Raw genomic sequence first — 17,373 nt, 5'->3', positions numbered from 1 at the left:
GGCTCTCATAGGCATTTCTTAATCCAGTTAAGTTGACAATGAAAAGTAACTGTTGTATCATATTAAATCATAGCTGAATTTTTGTGAGTGTATGTGTGTACTCATCTGTGCTCGTATGTCCAGCTATGCACATGGCAGCTAGGGGACAACAGTGTTTGTCCTCTATCATCCTGCAAGGTCTTCTGTACTTGGAGCTCTGATATTTTGGCTGACTACCAGCAAGCTCCAGCACTAACTCCTATCTCCTCCCCTCTCAACCTGTGTTGTAGGCATGTGCTGGGTCACATACCGCTTCTTATGTGAGTGCTAGGTTCTGAGTAATGGTCCTTATGCTTGCACAGCAAACAGTTTTCTCCTCTGAGCCCCATCGTTGACATTTAGAGTTTAAACTTGTAGTGTATATCAGTACCTTTTTGAAGCTGAATAATATTTCATTGTATATGTACACTGCAATTTATCCATCTACTGATGGACATTTAGCTATTATAAGTTATAACTACTGCTATTAACTTTCAGGAAAACATTCTCTGTGGTGGTTTACTGTCTCTTGGTTTATACTCATGAGAAAAATTGTTCTTGCTTGTTTCACATTTTCTGGCTTTATGTGGGGGTGTTAAAAGATTGATTTAGTTTTTAGATAGAGTCTCATGTAGAACAAGCCTCATATTCACTATGTAACTAAGGATTACCTTGAATTTCTGATCCTCAGCCTTCACTTCCCCAATGCCAGGATCAAGATGTGCGTGCTACCGTTCTTGATTCACCTGCTGGGGATGCTAGGCATCAGATCCAGGGCTGCTAGCATGCTGGGCAAGCATTCTGAGCTCTACTCCCAGCCCTCATCTTCAGGTTTTGGGGATAGGGTCTCCTTAAGTAGTTCAGGCTGACCTCAAATTCAGCACCGTGTCTTTAATTCTCAAGTACTGGGATTTCAATCATGTTTTACCATGCTCCATATATTAATTTTCTTTTAATCCACAATTTTCCTCTATATCTTCCAGTTAATAGTTATACTTTCTAAAACTTTTGGGGATATAAGTGATTTTTATTTTTTTTATTTTTTGGTGTTTTCAGAGTCTTGGTATATAAAACCGACTGCCCCGGAGCTCACTATGTAGACAACCAGGATGACCTGAAGTTTGCAACAGTTTTTTTGAATGCTCCTCTTGAGTGCTGAGTGCTAAAATTATAGGCATGCACCACCATGTTAACTTAGAAATGTTTTTGTTGTTCCCTTTATGGGGTTTGTTTTGATTTTTATTTCATGTTCTTTGATTGCAAATTTCCATTTTATCTTAGTCTATCAGAATTTTAAAGGCCTAATTTGGGAGTTCTTTGCTTCAGAGAAAATGTCTTTTGCTTTGGATAGTGCCAGGGTTTGCTGCATCTGAAAACATTTTATCTACTTTCTACAGTCCCTAGCCTAATGTGCAGTGTCTGCTTCAGCACTCCCCACCTTGCTGCTGGCCTGAGGCCTTGTACTTTCTCAGAGCTGGTAACTGCCACACGATAAAGTGTTTTAAAGCTGTGTTCTGCTTCTATTCTGGTATGTTAGATCAAGTTTTTGTTCACCCTTGAGGTTGCCTGGTGGCCAAGGACTATATGTTAATTTTTTTTTAGGAACTAGTTACTTTGTGGTGGGAGTGCTCTTTTAATTCAGCTCTCTGAGGCGGAGTCTTTATAGCTTTCCCAGAGTTCCCTGTGAAAACATGTGCATTTAGAATTTGGATGTTTTTCTTGTTTATTTATTGTGGTGTGTGTTGCACATGCATGAATGTGTGTGTGTGTGTGATGTATGTATGAATGAGATACCCCTATGCTGCAGCACATGTGTAGTGGTCAGTTGTGTAGAAGACAAGTTTTAGAGTTGGTTTTCACCTCCTACCTAGATAAGACAGGGCTTCTTCTTTTGGCTGTTGTGCTGAACACTCCAGGCAGCTGGCTTGAGAGATTCTAGACATTTCTCTCTGCCTCTGTCTTGCTCTAGGAGTGTTGGATTATGAATGCACTGTGTCTTGACTTTTCATGCAGATTCCAGGATTGAACTTTGGTTTTGAGGGTTGTCAAATTCTTTTATCTGCCAAGCTACCCTCACCCCCTTTTTTATTATATATGTATGGTATAGTTTTCTTGTTCCACTTATGTCCCATATATCAATCATTGTAAGAAAATATAATACACATAAAAATACTGTTTCATTTTATTTTGAGACAGTTTGACAGTGGAGCTCAGACTAACCTGTAATATATTGTGTGTCCCAGACTGACCTTGAATTCATGGCAGTCTCTTTCTTGGTGAGATAACTAATGGGAACTGTCACACCTGGTGTGTGCAAGTGCTGGGGCTCAGAGCCCGGGTTTTGTGCATGTTAAACAAACATTCTGCCAAGTGAGTTTTATCCGCAACCCCATTTTGGTGTGACTTTTTTGTTAAGATTATAAAAACTCCTCTTTAATCAAGCTTATAACATGTAACAGATTTGTCAAGTAAAATGGAAAGTTTCCAATATATTGAAACGTAAATCCATAAGTCACCATAAGTACAACTCCCAATACAGGAAAACCACAACAACAAATTCATACTTTCCCTGCAACAGCCATGAACTGATCCTTGGACACTTGCTCAGTGTAGCAGATGTGGCCTGCTGGATATGGAGCACACTATGGCTTTGGAGTCACATACATCTGACAGGGCTGTGGCATGGTTGGCTTGACTCAAGAAGCAAAGCAGGTACCAGCACATTCAAACAGTGGATTGAACGTCCTTTAAATATCACAGTGAGAAGAAAGCGGTATAGTCCCGCTGTCAGGAAGATGTGAGAGTAGGGACAGATGTATAAAGCTTGATGCTGAAAGGTGGCTCACAGCTTCCTTTCTTTGGCTTCTTGGATAATGGCTGCTAGAACAGTAAGATATGAGGTTACCCACCCTCCTGACTCTGCTGAATGCCAAGATCTCTTCAATCAGATTCAGACATCAAATGTGTTCTAGGAACCAATATGGCTGTGTCCTTGGGCAAGCTGATACGCTGGTGCTTGAACTCCTCAAGTCTATCTATCTACATGGTAAATTTGTTTGTACTGTGTGATTGCTCTGCTGGAGGTCACTCAACCCCTCACCACCAACTTCAGAGAACTTTCTGCCAAACACTATGTCATGATTTTAGAGACCTCTCTTAACACTTTATTAGAGTACATTTTGTATATCATAAGGCTCATTTCAGATGTATAGTTAATGGGTTTTTATAAAAATTGTTATTGTATTTATTACATGTGTTTGTATGTATACAGGTGTATGAGTATGGTGAAAGTATGGAGGTGAGAGGCCAACTTTTCTGAGTTGGTTCTCTCCTTCCATCAGATGGGGTCCAGGGATCACATTCAAGTCATCAGGTTTAGTAGCATTTACTTTTGCCTGTCATCTTGCCAGCCCATACTTAGCATATTTTTGAGGTAAAATGTTTTGTTCATTTGTTTTTAATTTTTTTATTTTTTGGGCACAGGGTTTCTCTGTAGCTTTGGAGCCTGTCCTGGAACTAGCTCTTGTAGACCAGGCTGGCCTCGACCTCACGAGATTCGCCTGACTTTGCCTCCCTAGTGCTGGGATTAAAGGCGTGCGCCACTACCACCGGCTCATTTGTTTTTAATGCTGTAGATTTTTAAACATTTTTAATTACAAAGCAACTCCACATTTTATCCGTTCTACTGTGTCATTTTTAACTGTATATTTCTATAATCCCCAGTACTTAAAAAAAAAAATAGTAGACTTTTACCACTCTTGCTAGCTGTGGCATAATACAGTTACGTGCTATGGTATGGTGTTCTGGTAATTTTACTGTTGGAATTGTGGCTGTATCTTGGGAGTTTTGTTCTTTGCCTGTTGTGCCTAGACTGTTCACCTTGAGTTCGTAAGCAGTTTTCAGTTTTCCTCTTCTTTCTGTGAATCAAATTGGAAGAATGCATGAACATTATGGCATGCCTTTGGGCCTCTTTGGAACTTACTTGGTTTTTGTTTTTTCAGATAGTCTTCCTCTCTCTTGGCATCTTTCATTTTCTCTGAGTTCTTTTTTTTTTTCCAGCTCCTTTATATCTGGAAAGTTATTAATTGGCTTTGCTATCTCAGAGTTGTTTATATTGTCCGTTTGCTATTGTAGTAATTTTCTCCCGTATTTCAGATAAAATGGTTAAAAGTTGTATATGAACTCTAACCCTAACAAAGCTGAGGCAGAAACATGAGGAGTTCAGTGCCAGCCTGAGGTTGGAAAATGACTTAATACTGGGTTTGAATTAGAGTAAAAAATATATCTAAAAAAAAATTCAGAAGTAGGGTGTGGGTAAAACAACTAATCTCCTATTGAATAACATGTATAGAATTGAACAATTTGAGCATTTTTGTATTTTCCCTTTAAAATTTATGTTTGGATTTATATTATGTACTAGAAAGGTTTAATCATTTAATAAAAAGTTTTGCTTTTCTTTTAGTTTTAATTGAAAATTACTCTCTTGAATCTTATTTTGTTTAAATTTGTTGTTAAAGGTCCTTCACAGAATGATGATGGTTGCAGACCCAAAGATGAAACAAGGTAAGTGTTCACTGATTACTTACCATGGAATGCAGAAGTATACAAGAAGGAATTAAGCTGTTTTAATTAATTTAAACTCAGGTTCAGGGGGTTGGAACGTTGGCTCAGGAGTTCTGAAGTCTTCTGGCTTTCACAGACACTCATGTATACACCTCTGTACACACATTCACTCACACACAGGCACACATGGGTGGGCACACACACACATATATGAATAAATCATTGCCAGTTTTCAGGTTCAGATTGATAAATTGTGGGCCAAGAATGCTGACTTATCTATGTGATCCCAGCATTTCGGTGGTTAAGGTAAGAGGCTATCTGTGAGTTTAAAACCAGTTTGGATTGCATAGTGTAGATTTGGGCTAGCTTGGGTTACAAAATGAGAAACCCTGTCTTTAAAAAAATCATTACAAAGTTTGAGGTGTTGGTACACACCTGTAATCCAGCATTTTGGAGAAGAAGATAAGATTAGGAATTAAAAAACCAAGCTTGAGTTATGAGAAGTATAGTCTCAGCAAAACCACAAAAAAGGGAGAGCTGGCTCAGCATTAAGGAATGCATGCTGCTCTTCCAAAAGATCCTAGTTCTGCCAGCACCCATGTTAGTGGCTCACAAACTACCTGTAGCTCAAGTTCCAGTGGATTCAACATGTCTTTGGCCTCTGTGGGCATCCACATGAATGCATGTGCCTACATATGGATACAAAACCTACATATAAATAAATAATAAAATAAATCTTAAAATTTAAATAGGAGAACCAAAAAACCAGTGTCACAGGTCATAAAAGAAAAATCATCCTGAAAAGGTGCGCCATGTTATTCCATTGCTTCAGGGATATCAGAGTTAGGGAACATGCTGCGAATCCCAGTACTTGGGAGGTAGAGTCAGGGGGGCCAGGGCTCAGAGACCAACTTGATTGCTTGAGTTAAAGACTTGCTTCTGCTATGTAAAGGGAAATAGCGTATAATACGGCTTGGAAGTTGGATAAACTAGTACAACAGGCTCCCATGTTATCTTTCTACTTCTTTAATGTGTAGAAAATTTCATGATAAAAATGTTTTAAAGGGCTTGGATATAATTCAGTGTTGGAACATTTTCCCAGTGTGTCCAAAGCCAGGGATTCTATTCCAAACAGGGCAAAAAATATTTGACTGGGATTGATATAATCAGAATTCTATAAGAAAATTAAATTTATTTGGCAGTGATGTGTGGTGTAGTTTGTATTTTGTGGTTATGAGTCTGTCAGCAACAACAGGAAGACACGCCCCCATATGCTACTAACTACTTGAAGAGTTCCCTTTTCCCTTAGGATTTCCACACATTTAAAGCCCTACCTTGAGTATAAAGAGTTGAGGATGAGCCAGGGTGAATTGGACTCAGTTTATACGTGCTTAGACATACAGGAAAAGGAACAGAACATAATTCCAAGATGTGACTATGGGCTTCTTAAGATCGCCCTGTGCTTACATGGCTTTATAGTAGTGTTGTTTATGATCTTGTGGCTTTCTAAGTCTCATTCCTCAAAGGATGTAACTTATTAACAAAGTTTAAAAATCAAGCAAAACTTAAAATTTAAATAAAGTTTATAAACTAGGGCAGTGAGGTGATTCGACAGATAAAAAGCATTTGGTGTGTTTGCTCTAAAGACTTGAGTTTGATTTCTAGAACCTTGGTAAAAGAGGAAAGAGAGAGCTCATTCCACAGCATTGTCCTCCAGTCTCCACACACATGCCCCGTGACTCGAACACCCCCCCCCACACACACACACACATACTCCATGGCTCGAACCTCCCCTCACACACACGTTGGATGCAAACAATAATAATAAATAAAATTTAAAATATTCTAATTAAATAAAAATGTATAAGCTAGTTCTCATTTCTCGCATCTTAAGGACTCTTGTAAATGAACCTGTAAAGTCGTTTATGAGGTATGTGGTTTGTGTTTAGGGACAAGCGTGAACAGTCTGGTAAAGCTCATGGTTACAAACATTCTAGCCCTCATAAGCATAGTTTGTTTTTATTATACTTTTAAAAGTTGTCTTTAGGAAAGTAAATGTTATCTCTCAAAGTAATTTGAGCTTTCTCAGTTGTATTTAAGTTTCTTGACTCATCGACAGACATGGTAAAGTAGATCTCATGTCTGCTTTAAATTTTCCTCTTTCTATTGCCTCAAGTGAAGATTGGGAAAACAGACAGAAAATTAATATAGTAGACTACTAAAAGGTAATGAGGCGGGTGTAGTGGGAGAGTAGAGGGACTATGAAAGCAGAATCAAGTGGACTTGGAAATTAAGAATAACTGGAAGGAATGCCTTAGAGCTGGAGAGCTGTATTGTCTGCATTTTGTTAATAACTTGATACTTGGAGTTGGGAGAGAGTTCCACTAATTATAGAAATTTTGGCTTGTAGATAATTTTTAGAGATAATCTTTGAAATTATGAGATATGAGATCCTAGAGAAAAATCTGAAGAAGAGGAAGAATCAGAGGGTGATTAGAAATCTAAGTACAAGATTATAAAAGCAGAGTGACAGAAGTTAGAGAAAAATGGCTTTTAAAGACGGGATGAAGGGGCTGCAGAGATAGCTCAGATTAAGAGCTGAGATTAAGACTCAGGTTAAATTTCCAACTTGGTACATGGTGGCTCACAACCATTCATAACCTCAGCTCCAGGGGTCCAACAGACACATGTGGTATACATGTATGCATGTCGGCAAAACATTCATACACATAAAGTAAGATAAATTCAACTTAAAAATCTACAAAAAAAATCTAACCTAAATGTTTAAGATGAAATAGCTGGACTTGGTGGCTCATGTTTTTTTTTTTTTTTTTTTCCCCAGTACTGTGGAGGCAGAAGGGGATCTGTGAGTTTGAGACTTAAATACATAGTTAGTTCCAAGCAGCCAAGGCTACAAAGTGAGACTATACCCTGCCTCCCCAAAAAAGAGATGGGGTAGTACTGCATATGGTGGTATATTTGTAGTCTCTGTACTTGGGAGGTTGAGGCAGGAAATCTTCAGTTGGATGCCAGCCTGGGCTGCTTATTAGAAAAAGGCTCTTCTTGTCTCACGAGAACAAAAACAAAACAGTAACAATAATAACAACAAAAAACCAAGAGTTTAATGAACATTGTCAAATGCTACAGAAGTTATTATGACCATAGGTTAATAGTCTAGGATAGTTGGCCATCTGGCAAAAGAAAAATGTAGCTACTGTCTTTATCCCAACACAAAAGTAAATTCTAAGTTGATTTTAAATAAATTAAAAAAAAATGAAAATATAAAACCATTGAAATAAAATGTAGCTAATTTATTGCTGAATTAATTTAATTACATAGAAATGTGAAAATTGCATTTTTAAAAATATAGCATGGAACCGGGCAGTGGTGATACACGCCTTTAATTTCAGTACTCAGGAGGCAGAGGTGAGTGGATCTCTGTGAGTTTGAAGCCAACCTGATCTACAGAGCAAATTCCAGGACAGGTCAGGCATTGAACAGGAAAACCCTGCCCTGTAAAACCAAAATAAATAAATAAATAAGTGAATGAATGGATAAGGGGAGATATACACACAAACATATGTATATATGTATATACACATACATACACATGAATTTAATGTATACTAATTTTATAGAAATATAAATAATGTAAATATATAATATAAATAATATATGTGTGTGTTTATATAGCATTGAAAACCAAAAGGAAAACCCCTTTCAAACCAGTGTACTAAGTCAGTATTCTTGGACTGTTTGACACTCTTATAGATGGTGACTTTTCTCATAGGAAATATAGAGGGGTGTTCATAGGCCTGTAGGTATTTTGACTATAGGCAGTAGGATTTTGAAGAACTTGATTTCATTCCTGCTTATACAGGGCATTCTGAAGCCTTTCTGCAGTCACATCTAGTAATTTCGAATGGACTCCAGTTGTATCCTTGAGTAACTCCTCACTGTCTAAAGGGTTGTTACTCTTCTATTGCTGTGAAGAAACATTGTGACCAAGGCAACTCTTAGAAAAGAAAGAATTTAGTTGGGAGCTTGCTCATAGTTTCAGAGGTTTAATCCATTGTCATAATAGCAGGAAGCAGACAGTCAGGACACTGGAACAGGAGCTGAGAGCTTTCTGTCCTGATCCACAGGCAGCAGGCTGAGAGAGACTGGATCTCACATGGGTTTTTTAAACTAAAAACTGCCTTCAGTGACGCACCTACTCCAACAAGGCCATTACCTCTAATTTTTCTGATCTTTCTAAAATGGTTCCACTCCTTGGAAACAACTAAGCATTCACATGAGCCTATGTGGCAAGTCTCATTCAAACCACTCCAAGGAGTTGTATAAGACTTTCACCTATGGCCTCTTTATTTGATAAGACTGGCCTGAAATTAGAAAGAAAAAAATTTTTTCTCCAATTCTTAAAATATTAAATTTTTAGTTTCCTGCTGTTCTTAAATAAAGAAAGAACATTTGTTTTGTTTCCCTGCTCTCTCCCCTCTTTGCCCTTCTTGCCAGAGTGAGCACAAATGGATCAGATGACCCTGAGGCTGCAGTGTCGGGAGATAACAAGAGGACAAATGGGAACAATTCTCCATCCCTTTCAAATGGTGGTTTTAAGCCTTCTAGACCTCCGAGACCTTCGAGACCACCTCCACCCACCCCACGAAGACCAGGTATATATCCCAGCCTTCATTGCTGTTTTGTAAATACTGTTCTTTTGGTAGGTAGGAAGAGTTGATACAGAGTCTCCAGGTGTTGCCTGTGCTAGCCTCAAATGCTTCCTTCCTTATCCTGGGATCATGAGTATGCACTACCATGCCTAGTGTTTTTAAATGTGTTCTGTTTGGAAACTGATCAACAGGTACGTATCAGGTCATTGGTGTTTTGTTTAAGTAGAATCTTACTCTGTAACATAGACTGGCCTCAAATCTAGAAATCCCTCTGCTTCAGCCCTCTTAAGATCTGGGATTGCAGGTATGAGCCACCGTGTCTGGCTTCTGGCTTTATATTTACATTTAAAGACTTGACTAAGAATGATCTTTCCATCGGCAACTAAGAATTGCTTTTTTCCTTTAAGTTTTTCTTCCAAGAACGAAGTTCTATAAGGAAATGCTTTATTAAGAATGAAAATAATATGTGTTATATAAATCATAGACAGTACAGTTAGATGGAAATTTGTGTGACTATAACTGGCATATCTTATAGTTAAAAAAATTGGTTGCTTAGTCCATTTTTTCTTTGAAAAAGCTGACTGGGGGCCTGGAGAAAAGGACTCAGCAGTTAAGAGCACTTGTTGTTCTTGGAGAGGACCTGTGTTAGATTCCCAGCACCCACGTGGTAGTTCTTCAGCATCCATAATTGTGTTTCCTCTTCTGACCTTTGCAGGAACACACATGGTGCACAGCCATATATGCAGGCCAAAGGAAAAAAAAAAGGGAATAAATCTGATAATTTTGTTTGTTTGTTTTCTTTTGTTTTCAAGGCAGAGTTTCTCTGTAGCTTTGGGGCCTGTCGTGGAACTAGCTTTTGTAGACCAGGCTCACAGAGATTTCACAGAGCTTCACCTGCCTCTGCTGGGATTAAAAGCATGCGCAACCACTGCCTGACTACTTTTAAATTCTTAAGTTAAAATTTGATCCTGATTTTAGATTTCAGAAAACAAAAGCTTTTCTTACGTTATCCAAATCTTTCGTAGCATCTGTCAACGGTTCACCATCCACTAGTTCTGAAAGTGACGGTTCTAGTACAGGCTCTTTGCCACCAACAAATACAAATGTAAATACAAGCACAAGTACATCTGAAGGAGCAACATCTGGGTTAATAATTCCTCTTACTATATCAGGAGGCTCAGGCCCAAGGCCACTGAATACTGTAAGTCAAGCTCCCCTACCACCTGGGTAAGTAACTGCTAACATTTGTTTTCTTTAAACTTTTGTGTGTACTTAGTAATTTACAAAAGATTATACTATATTCTTTCATTAATTGTCTTTTAAGTAATTGTAATTGATTTCTGGAAGTATGGAATCCAAGAAAGCTTATCATATTTTAAATACTACGTCTTCCTTTTTTGGAAGAACAAAAATGAGCTAGGTATGTTAGCACATGCCTGTAACTTCAGTACTTGGGAATCTGAGACAGGAGGATTGTTGTGAGTTCCAGGTCAACTTGAACTACAGCAGGAGTCTGTCTCAAAAATGTTTTGTTGTTGTTGTTGTTTGGTGTTTTGAGGCAGAGTGTGATATAGCCCTCACTGACCTCAAACTCACGATGTAGTTGCGGATAGCATTGATCCTTCTGCTGCTGTTGCTAAAGTGTGGGTTGCAGGTGTGCACCATTACACCTGGAAAACAAAACAATTGTTAAGGGACACCCACCACCACCCACAGAAAGTTAATGAGAGTCAAGCAATAGCCATGAGACTAACTGCTGCTTCTCTACATAGGGAAAAAGCAAATGCCCTTTTAAAATAGTTTTTATTATAAAATCATAGCAGCATAAAATTTAAGCTGATAAACTAGTTCCATAATTCCATTTTAATTTGTACTGAAAAGCTTTTTTTTAATTGGTATGTGTGTGTTCACATGTGTGTACACTTGTGCCTGCCTGCTTGCCTTGTCTCTGTGTGTACCACATGTGGACAGTGCCTGTAGAGGAAGGACATTGGACCCCCTGGAACTTGAGTTGTAGGCAGCTCTGAGCCATCTGATGTGGATTCTGGATACTGAGCCTGGGTCCTCTGTAAGAACAGAAAGTGTTCTTAACTACTGAGCCATCTCCCCAACCTCTATGGCTTTTGTGTTTTGTTTTTAACAAAGATTTATTTATTATATATACAATGTTCTGACTGCATGTATGCCTATAGTCCAGAAGAGAGCACCAATTCTCATTACAGATGGTTGTGAGCCATCATGTGGTTGCTGGAAATTGAACTCGGGACCTCTGGAAGAAGATCCTCAAACCCCTATTTTTAACATTAATAGTTTGATCAAATTGAGAGCTCAGTCAGGGCTAAGAGTTTAGCTTAGTGGTAGAGCATGTGTCTAGTGTATGTAAAGTTCCAAGTTCTGCCTTAAAACCATACACACAAATTGAAACAAAACCTCATGTTCAGGGCTCTGCGTGCCAATCAGTTATTTGACTGACTGGTAAATTAATAAACTCGTGCTGGGGATTTTAACTACTTACACAGATTATACTTGTTGGTAACCAGGCATTTTCATTTTGGAAAGCTTATGTGCTCACCAGTGCGACAGACCTGACAGAATCACTTGGGGGAGAGATTTTGCTTGGAACTGGTCTCCTCGCTGTGGTAGTTAGAAAGCAGAGAGCTTAAGTAGAAGCCAGTCTGGTTACAGCCTTCAAAGAGTCCTAACCCCAGCAATCTACTTCTTCTAGGTAGAATCTGTGTCCTGAAGGTTCCAACCTTCCAAATAGTACCACTAGCTGAGGATCAAGTATTCAAAAACATGAGCCAGTATAGTAGGTGGGGTGGTAAGAAAGGAACAGTTTATATCTAAACCATACTGCATGGCAAGGTAAATTAGAAGATTGTGCTTAAGACAAATGATCCGGTACTGAGAGCTAGCTAGCCCTTGCTGCTCTTGCAGAAGGCGTGGGCTCATCTTCCACATGCACATGGTGGCTTACAACCACCCATAACTCCAGTTCCAGGAGATTCAGGACCCTCTTCTGATCTCTGTGGGTACCAGGCATATACATGGTGCACATATAAACACAGGCAAAACACTGATACACATACAATAAAATAAATCTTAAAACATTAAAAAAAAAGATTTTAAGATTTGAAATAATGGTTTTGATTCTCAGTACCCACATGGCTACTTACTTACATTTGTCTGTAATTCTACTCTTAGGGAATCTAGTACTCTCTTCTGACTTCTGTGGGTACCAGGCACAAGCATGATATACAAATATATATGCAGTCAAAGTACCCAAACACATAAAAATAAGTAAGCAAATAAATAATGGTGAAATTAACAGACTTTGATGGTTTATAGCTATTCTCTTCTTGTTGGCAACAAACCTTCCCAGCAGACTGGAGTACTTAGAGTGGGTAGTCTGTAACTCTTGTCTTATGTCTGATAGGGATATGCTTTGATTTCAGTTCTTCTAGAATATGGTCAGAATTTTGAGTATAGTCTGATGAGATTGAGGAACTTTGGTCTTCTGAGTGGATGGACTGACTCTGAAATGCATGTTATTTCCAGAGCACACACTTAGGAAAAGAAACCTCATTCGCTGTTGTGTGTGTGTCACGGATGGTCATTTAAAGTGAGACGGTGTAGACAGGGTTAGAAAGCCAAATAATACACAGTGCCCTCACCAGTCTTTGGTTTGTATTTAAGGTGGGAGCAGAGAGTAGACCAGCATGGGCGTGTTTACTATGTAGACCATGTTGAAAAGCGAACAACATGGGATAGACCAGAACCTCTACCTCCTGGGTAAGTGTCTGAATTTACAAACAAAGAAGAACAAATTACATCTGTACCCAGTATGCCCTACAGTCCTCTTGTTCTCCTCTGTTTTGCTTTATGTTAGACCCAGACTAGAAAGAAGAGAGCTAGAGAACTTCCAGCATGCTGAGGGGTGTTGCTGTTGTGACTTATTCTCTTTTTGCAGACAGAGTCTTGCTGTGTATTGCAGAAGGAACTCTTGGTCCTTCTGCCTCAGCCTCTAGCCTTGCAAGTTCTGGGGTTGCATACCATGGCCAATGAATTTTACTGTTAGCACTTCTAATTTAAAGATTCCACGGTTCAAGCTGGGCGGTGGTGGCACATGCCTTTAATTCCAGCACTCAGGAGGCAGAGGCAGCTGCATCTTTGTGAGTTTGAGGCCAGCCTGGTCTACAGAGTGAGTTCCAGGACAGCCAGGGCTACACAGAGGAATTCTGTCTCACAAAAAAAAAAAAAAAAAAAAAGTCAAGGTATGTAGGCTAGAGAGGTAGCCCCAAGGTAAAAGTTTCACGTTTTTCACAGGTTTTTCTTAAATTAGTTGTTTCTTTTCTGGTTTAGTTGGGAACGGCGTGTGGACAATATGGGACGTATTTATTATGTTGACCATTTCACAAGAACAACAACATGGCAGAGGCCAACAGTGGAATCTGTCCGGAACTATGAACAGTGGCAGCTACAACGTAGTCAGCTTCAGGGAGCAATGCAGCAGTTTAACCAGAGATTCATCTATGGGGTAAGCAACCTATTGAATTATTGGTTATTGTAACTAATAAAAATCTTTAGTGTTTAAAAAGTTGCCTGCATTTGTCATCTAAAGCACTAAAAAGATGACATAGGTAGATGCTGATTTTGTTGTGAGTTCGGTGTTTTCTGTCATTGTTAAAAATAAACACAAAACAGAAAACAAGTTAACTGGATGGCAGTGGCGCACGCCTTTAATCTCAGCACTTGGGAGGCAGAGGCAAGTGAATCTCTATGATTTTGAGGCTAGCCTGGTTTATAAGAGTTAGTTTAGTTCCAGGACAGGCCCCAAAGGTACACAGAGAAACCCTGTCTAGAAAAACAAAAATAAACCAACCAACAAACAATCAAAAACAGAAAACAAGTTAGAGCAATTTAAAGTTCGTGGAGAAGATTAATAATAAGAATAGACCCAAGCAGTTTGAAAAGAATCAAAACAATTCAGTATGCAGAACTGCCTATAACTTCAGTTTCAGGGATCCTGATTTAAGTGGTTGCATAGAATTGACAGTGGGGTTGAGTCACTGAACACTCACAGATGAAGCTTTCTGAATAAATTTTTTGGTGTGCTGCTCCTTTCATTCCTTATAGTAATACACTGTACATATATTTATACTGTATATGTTTGTAAAGTATTTTCTTTACAAAGCTGGGTTTGATGGTGTTCATCTATTACCCTAGCATTTGGGAAGTTACGGTGGACAACTCACTTGAGCTCAAGAGTTCAAGGCCAGCCCAGACAATCAAGACACTGCTCAAAAACAAAACATAAAATAAATTACCCACATATGGTGGTAAATGGCTTTAACTCTGGTACTCAGGGGACTTCGGAAGGCAGAAGTTAGATCTCTGAATTCTAATCCATTCTGGCCTAAGTTGTGAGTTCTAGGTTAGCCAGGGCTACTACAGGCTGTGTACAGAGACATTGTGTGGGGTGGGGATAGACACACACACATACAAAGCACCCTTTTCTATATATAAATAAATGGATTAAATATATATTTTCCTTCAGATTAATAGTGCCAAAATAGTGAAAAATATATTAGTGCTTTCCTTGCTGTGGTTTGCTGCTGGGAATTTTTGTAATCTCAAGTCATAATGTATCACATATCTTTCTCTGAGAAAAGTGAAATAGTCCATGCCAAAATAAGTAGGTTTGTTGGAGTAGTATATAGAACTTAAAGCAAAGAAAACCAGCTCTACCAGAGGCCTGGAGAAGCTGGGCACTTGGCATTGCAATTGCTTAGCACCATGAGATCTTCCCTTTAGAATGTGCCAGAGTAAAGCATCTTTACTCTTCTTCCTTGGGCTACCTTTTCTCCATTTTCCTGTGCGCGCTCTCTCTCTCTCTCTCCCCCCCTTCCCTCCTTTCTTTTCTTTTTTTTTTTAAATTTTTTTTAAACTTTTTTATTTATTTATTTATTTACTTAACTTTATTATGTTTGTTGGCGTGAAGGTGTCAGATCTCATGGAACTGCATTTTCAGACAGTTGTGAGCTGCCATGTGGGTGCTGGGAATCAAACCCGGGTCCTCTGGAAGAGCAGTCAGTGCTCTTAACCGCTGAGCCATCTCTCCAGCCCCCCTCCTTTCTTTTTCGAAGATTTATTTATTTATTATGTATACAGTGTTTTGCCTGCTGGCTAGAAGAGAGCACTAGATCTCCCTATGGATGGTTGTGGGCCATCAGGTGGTTGCTGGGTATTGAACTCAGAACCTCTGGAATAGCAGCCAGTGTTCTTAACTGTTAGCAATCTCTCCAGCCTCTCTTGCCTTTTTCTTGGATCTGATCGTTAGAATAGTTCCCACTTGATGCCGTGGACAAACTCATCCTTATCAGCAGCCTTCTCTGCGCTGCTTTGTTATGATCAAGACACTGTTCACTCTAGTAAGTTTCCCACCACTGCTTGTGGAAACATGACACTAGAGTTCCTTTCCTAGTAGTTTTAGAGAGTAAAGTAGCTTTTGTTTCTTGTTTGGTGTGTGTGTGTGTTTGTGTGTTTGTGTGTGTGTGATGGGGGAATGCTTTCATGGGGGTGGTTATTGAGGGAAAGGATATGTAGACTTAGACTGTGGCGTCTGCTTATCTCATGGCTGCCAACAAAATACTCAGCTTCTTGCACTTCCTCTGGGCCTGGGTGTACATCTCTACCCTCTGCTTCATGAGCTTGAAGGCTTATTTGGCCTTAAGAACCTCTCTAACAGTGACATAGTACACTGCTCTTAGGGCACAAAGCCACATATCCCCCAAATCATGTACCACACAAATCTGGTGTGCTTGGTAAGGTGTCTGCAGAATTGGCCGTGCCTCAGCTTGCTCCCATAACAGACCTTCTGTCTGTTAGAGCCACTACCATGGGGTACTGCAGAGCCATTGGTGCAACTCTTCAAGGTTATCATGGCTGCTCTAGACTCTTTACATTTTATTTGGAAACATGGTTTCACTAAATTCCCAGGCTGACCTTCAACTTGAGATCCTCTTGGCTAAACCTTCTAAACAACTAAGATTATAAGCTTGTGTCAGTCATATCCTGTCCAATTTCTTTTTAGGTCTGTTCTGTTTTACATTTTAGTTTCTGTCTAAATTATTATAGGCAAATTTCTTGGTATGGATCCTTAACCTGCCTGTTTTTTCAACCCTAGTTCCATATGAATCTCCAGTGGTTTTGGAGTCAGGTACATCTGTCTGGTTCCTGTCCACAGTTACTTTGAGTAATTTTGGATGAGCTACTTAACCTCACCTGGACTCATTTACCTTTTATGTGAAATAGACACACCCTTCACTGCCTCAGTGGCATTTTGTTGTTGTCTTTCTGCCCCCAGTTCTCTTCCATCTGCATGTGTGATCTTTCGGCTTTCAGTATACATGCAAGACTTTTCTCAACTGTCTGGTCACTCCAGTTACTGCTTTTATAAATGACTGGGGTGTGTGTGATATATGGTTCTCTAATTTTTATGTTACTAGTAGAGGAAACTTTGTAGCACTAGGGAAAAACTAGTAATTTTCAGGTAAGAATTTATATAGTTTATGTACTTCCTTAATTTTACATAATTTTAAGTGTTAGCTAATATTACATAGTTTTCAAAGTTTTTTTTTTTTTAGCAAAAATAAAACAGAAGTGTGAATTCTGTAAGAATATGTTGTACATACCAGGGAAGCCATATTGAAATTCATACATTTGCTCTGAAATGTATTTGTTGTAAATTATGTCTAATTAATGTTTTTATTCTTTATAGAATCAAGATTTGTTTGCTACATCACAAAATAAAGAATTTGATCCCCTTGGTCCTCTGCCCCCTGGATGGGGTAAGCACATCAGTTTTAATTAAAGTCAGTTATTAGAATATCAGACTAGAGAGACTGCTCAGAGGATAGAATGCTTGGCTAGCATAGGCACAACTCTGGTTTGAGTCATTAGCATTGCAAAGTGAAAAGAAACAGGTCATTGATACAGCAGTCTGGAAGGACCTCAATGATGCTATTACTTAGAGAAGAAAGTCAGTTTCACAAGATTACTCTTTTGCTTTTGTTGTTGTGTTTATTGTTTTTTGAGATAGGGTTTCTCTGTGTAACTCTGG

At 39.0% G+C, this 17,373-nt stretch overlaps 1 protein-coding gene across 2 annotated transcripts in view; it reads left to right on the top strand.

Moving 5' to 3' along the window:
* Positions 1 to 17,373, top strand: part of Itch (itchy E3 ubiquitin protein ligase) — a 90,701-nt gene that overhangs the window by 34,334 nt on the left and 38,994 nt on the right. For both annotated transcript variants that reach the window (XR_005976036.1, XM_041670240.1), the window contains exons 7-12: positions 4,536 to 4,581; positions 9,097 to 9,254; positions 10,277 to 10,478; positions 12,948 to 13,043; positions 13,614 to 13,788; positions 17,032 to 17,101. Coding sequence is in view for 1 of the 2 variants with exons in the window: in XM_041670240.1 (XP_041526174.1) it covers positions 4,536 to 4,581; positions 9,097 to 9,254; positions 10,277 to 10,478; positions 12,948 to 13,043; positions 13,614 to 13,788; positions 17,032 to 17,101 (747 nt within the window). In the remaining variant the exon portion in view is untranslated. The remainder of the gene's footprint in view (positions 1 to 4,535; positions 4,582 to 9,096; positions 9,255 to 10,276; positions 10,479 to 12,947; positions 13,044 to 13,613; positions 13,789 to 17,031; positions 17,102 to 17,373) is intronic.

This window comes from Microtus oregoni, unplaced genomic scaffold (genome assembly GCF_018167655.1).
Source record: "Microtus oregoni isolate MIOR12 unplaced genomic scaffold, Mior012 000020F_ref0000438, whole genome shotgun sequence".
In the NCBI taxonomy this organism is placed as follows: Eukaryota; Metazoa; Chordata; class Mammalia; order Rodentia; family Cricetidae; genus Microtus; species Microtus oregoni.
The sequence above is the reverse complement of the archived record's forward strand: the minus strand, read 5'-3'. Positions and strand labels throughout refer to the sequence as shown.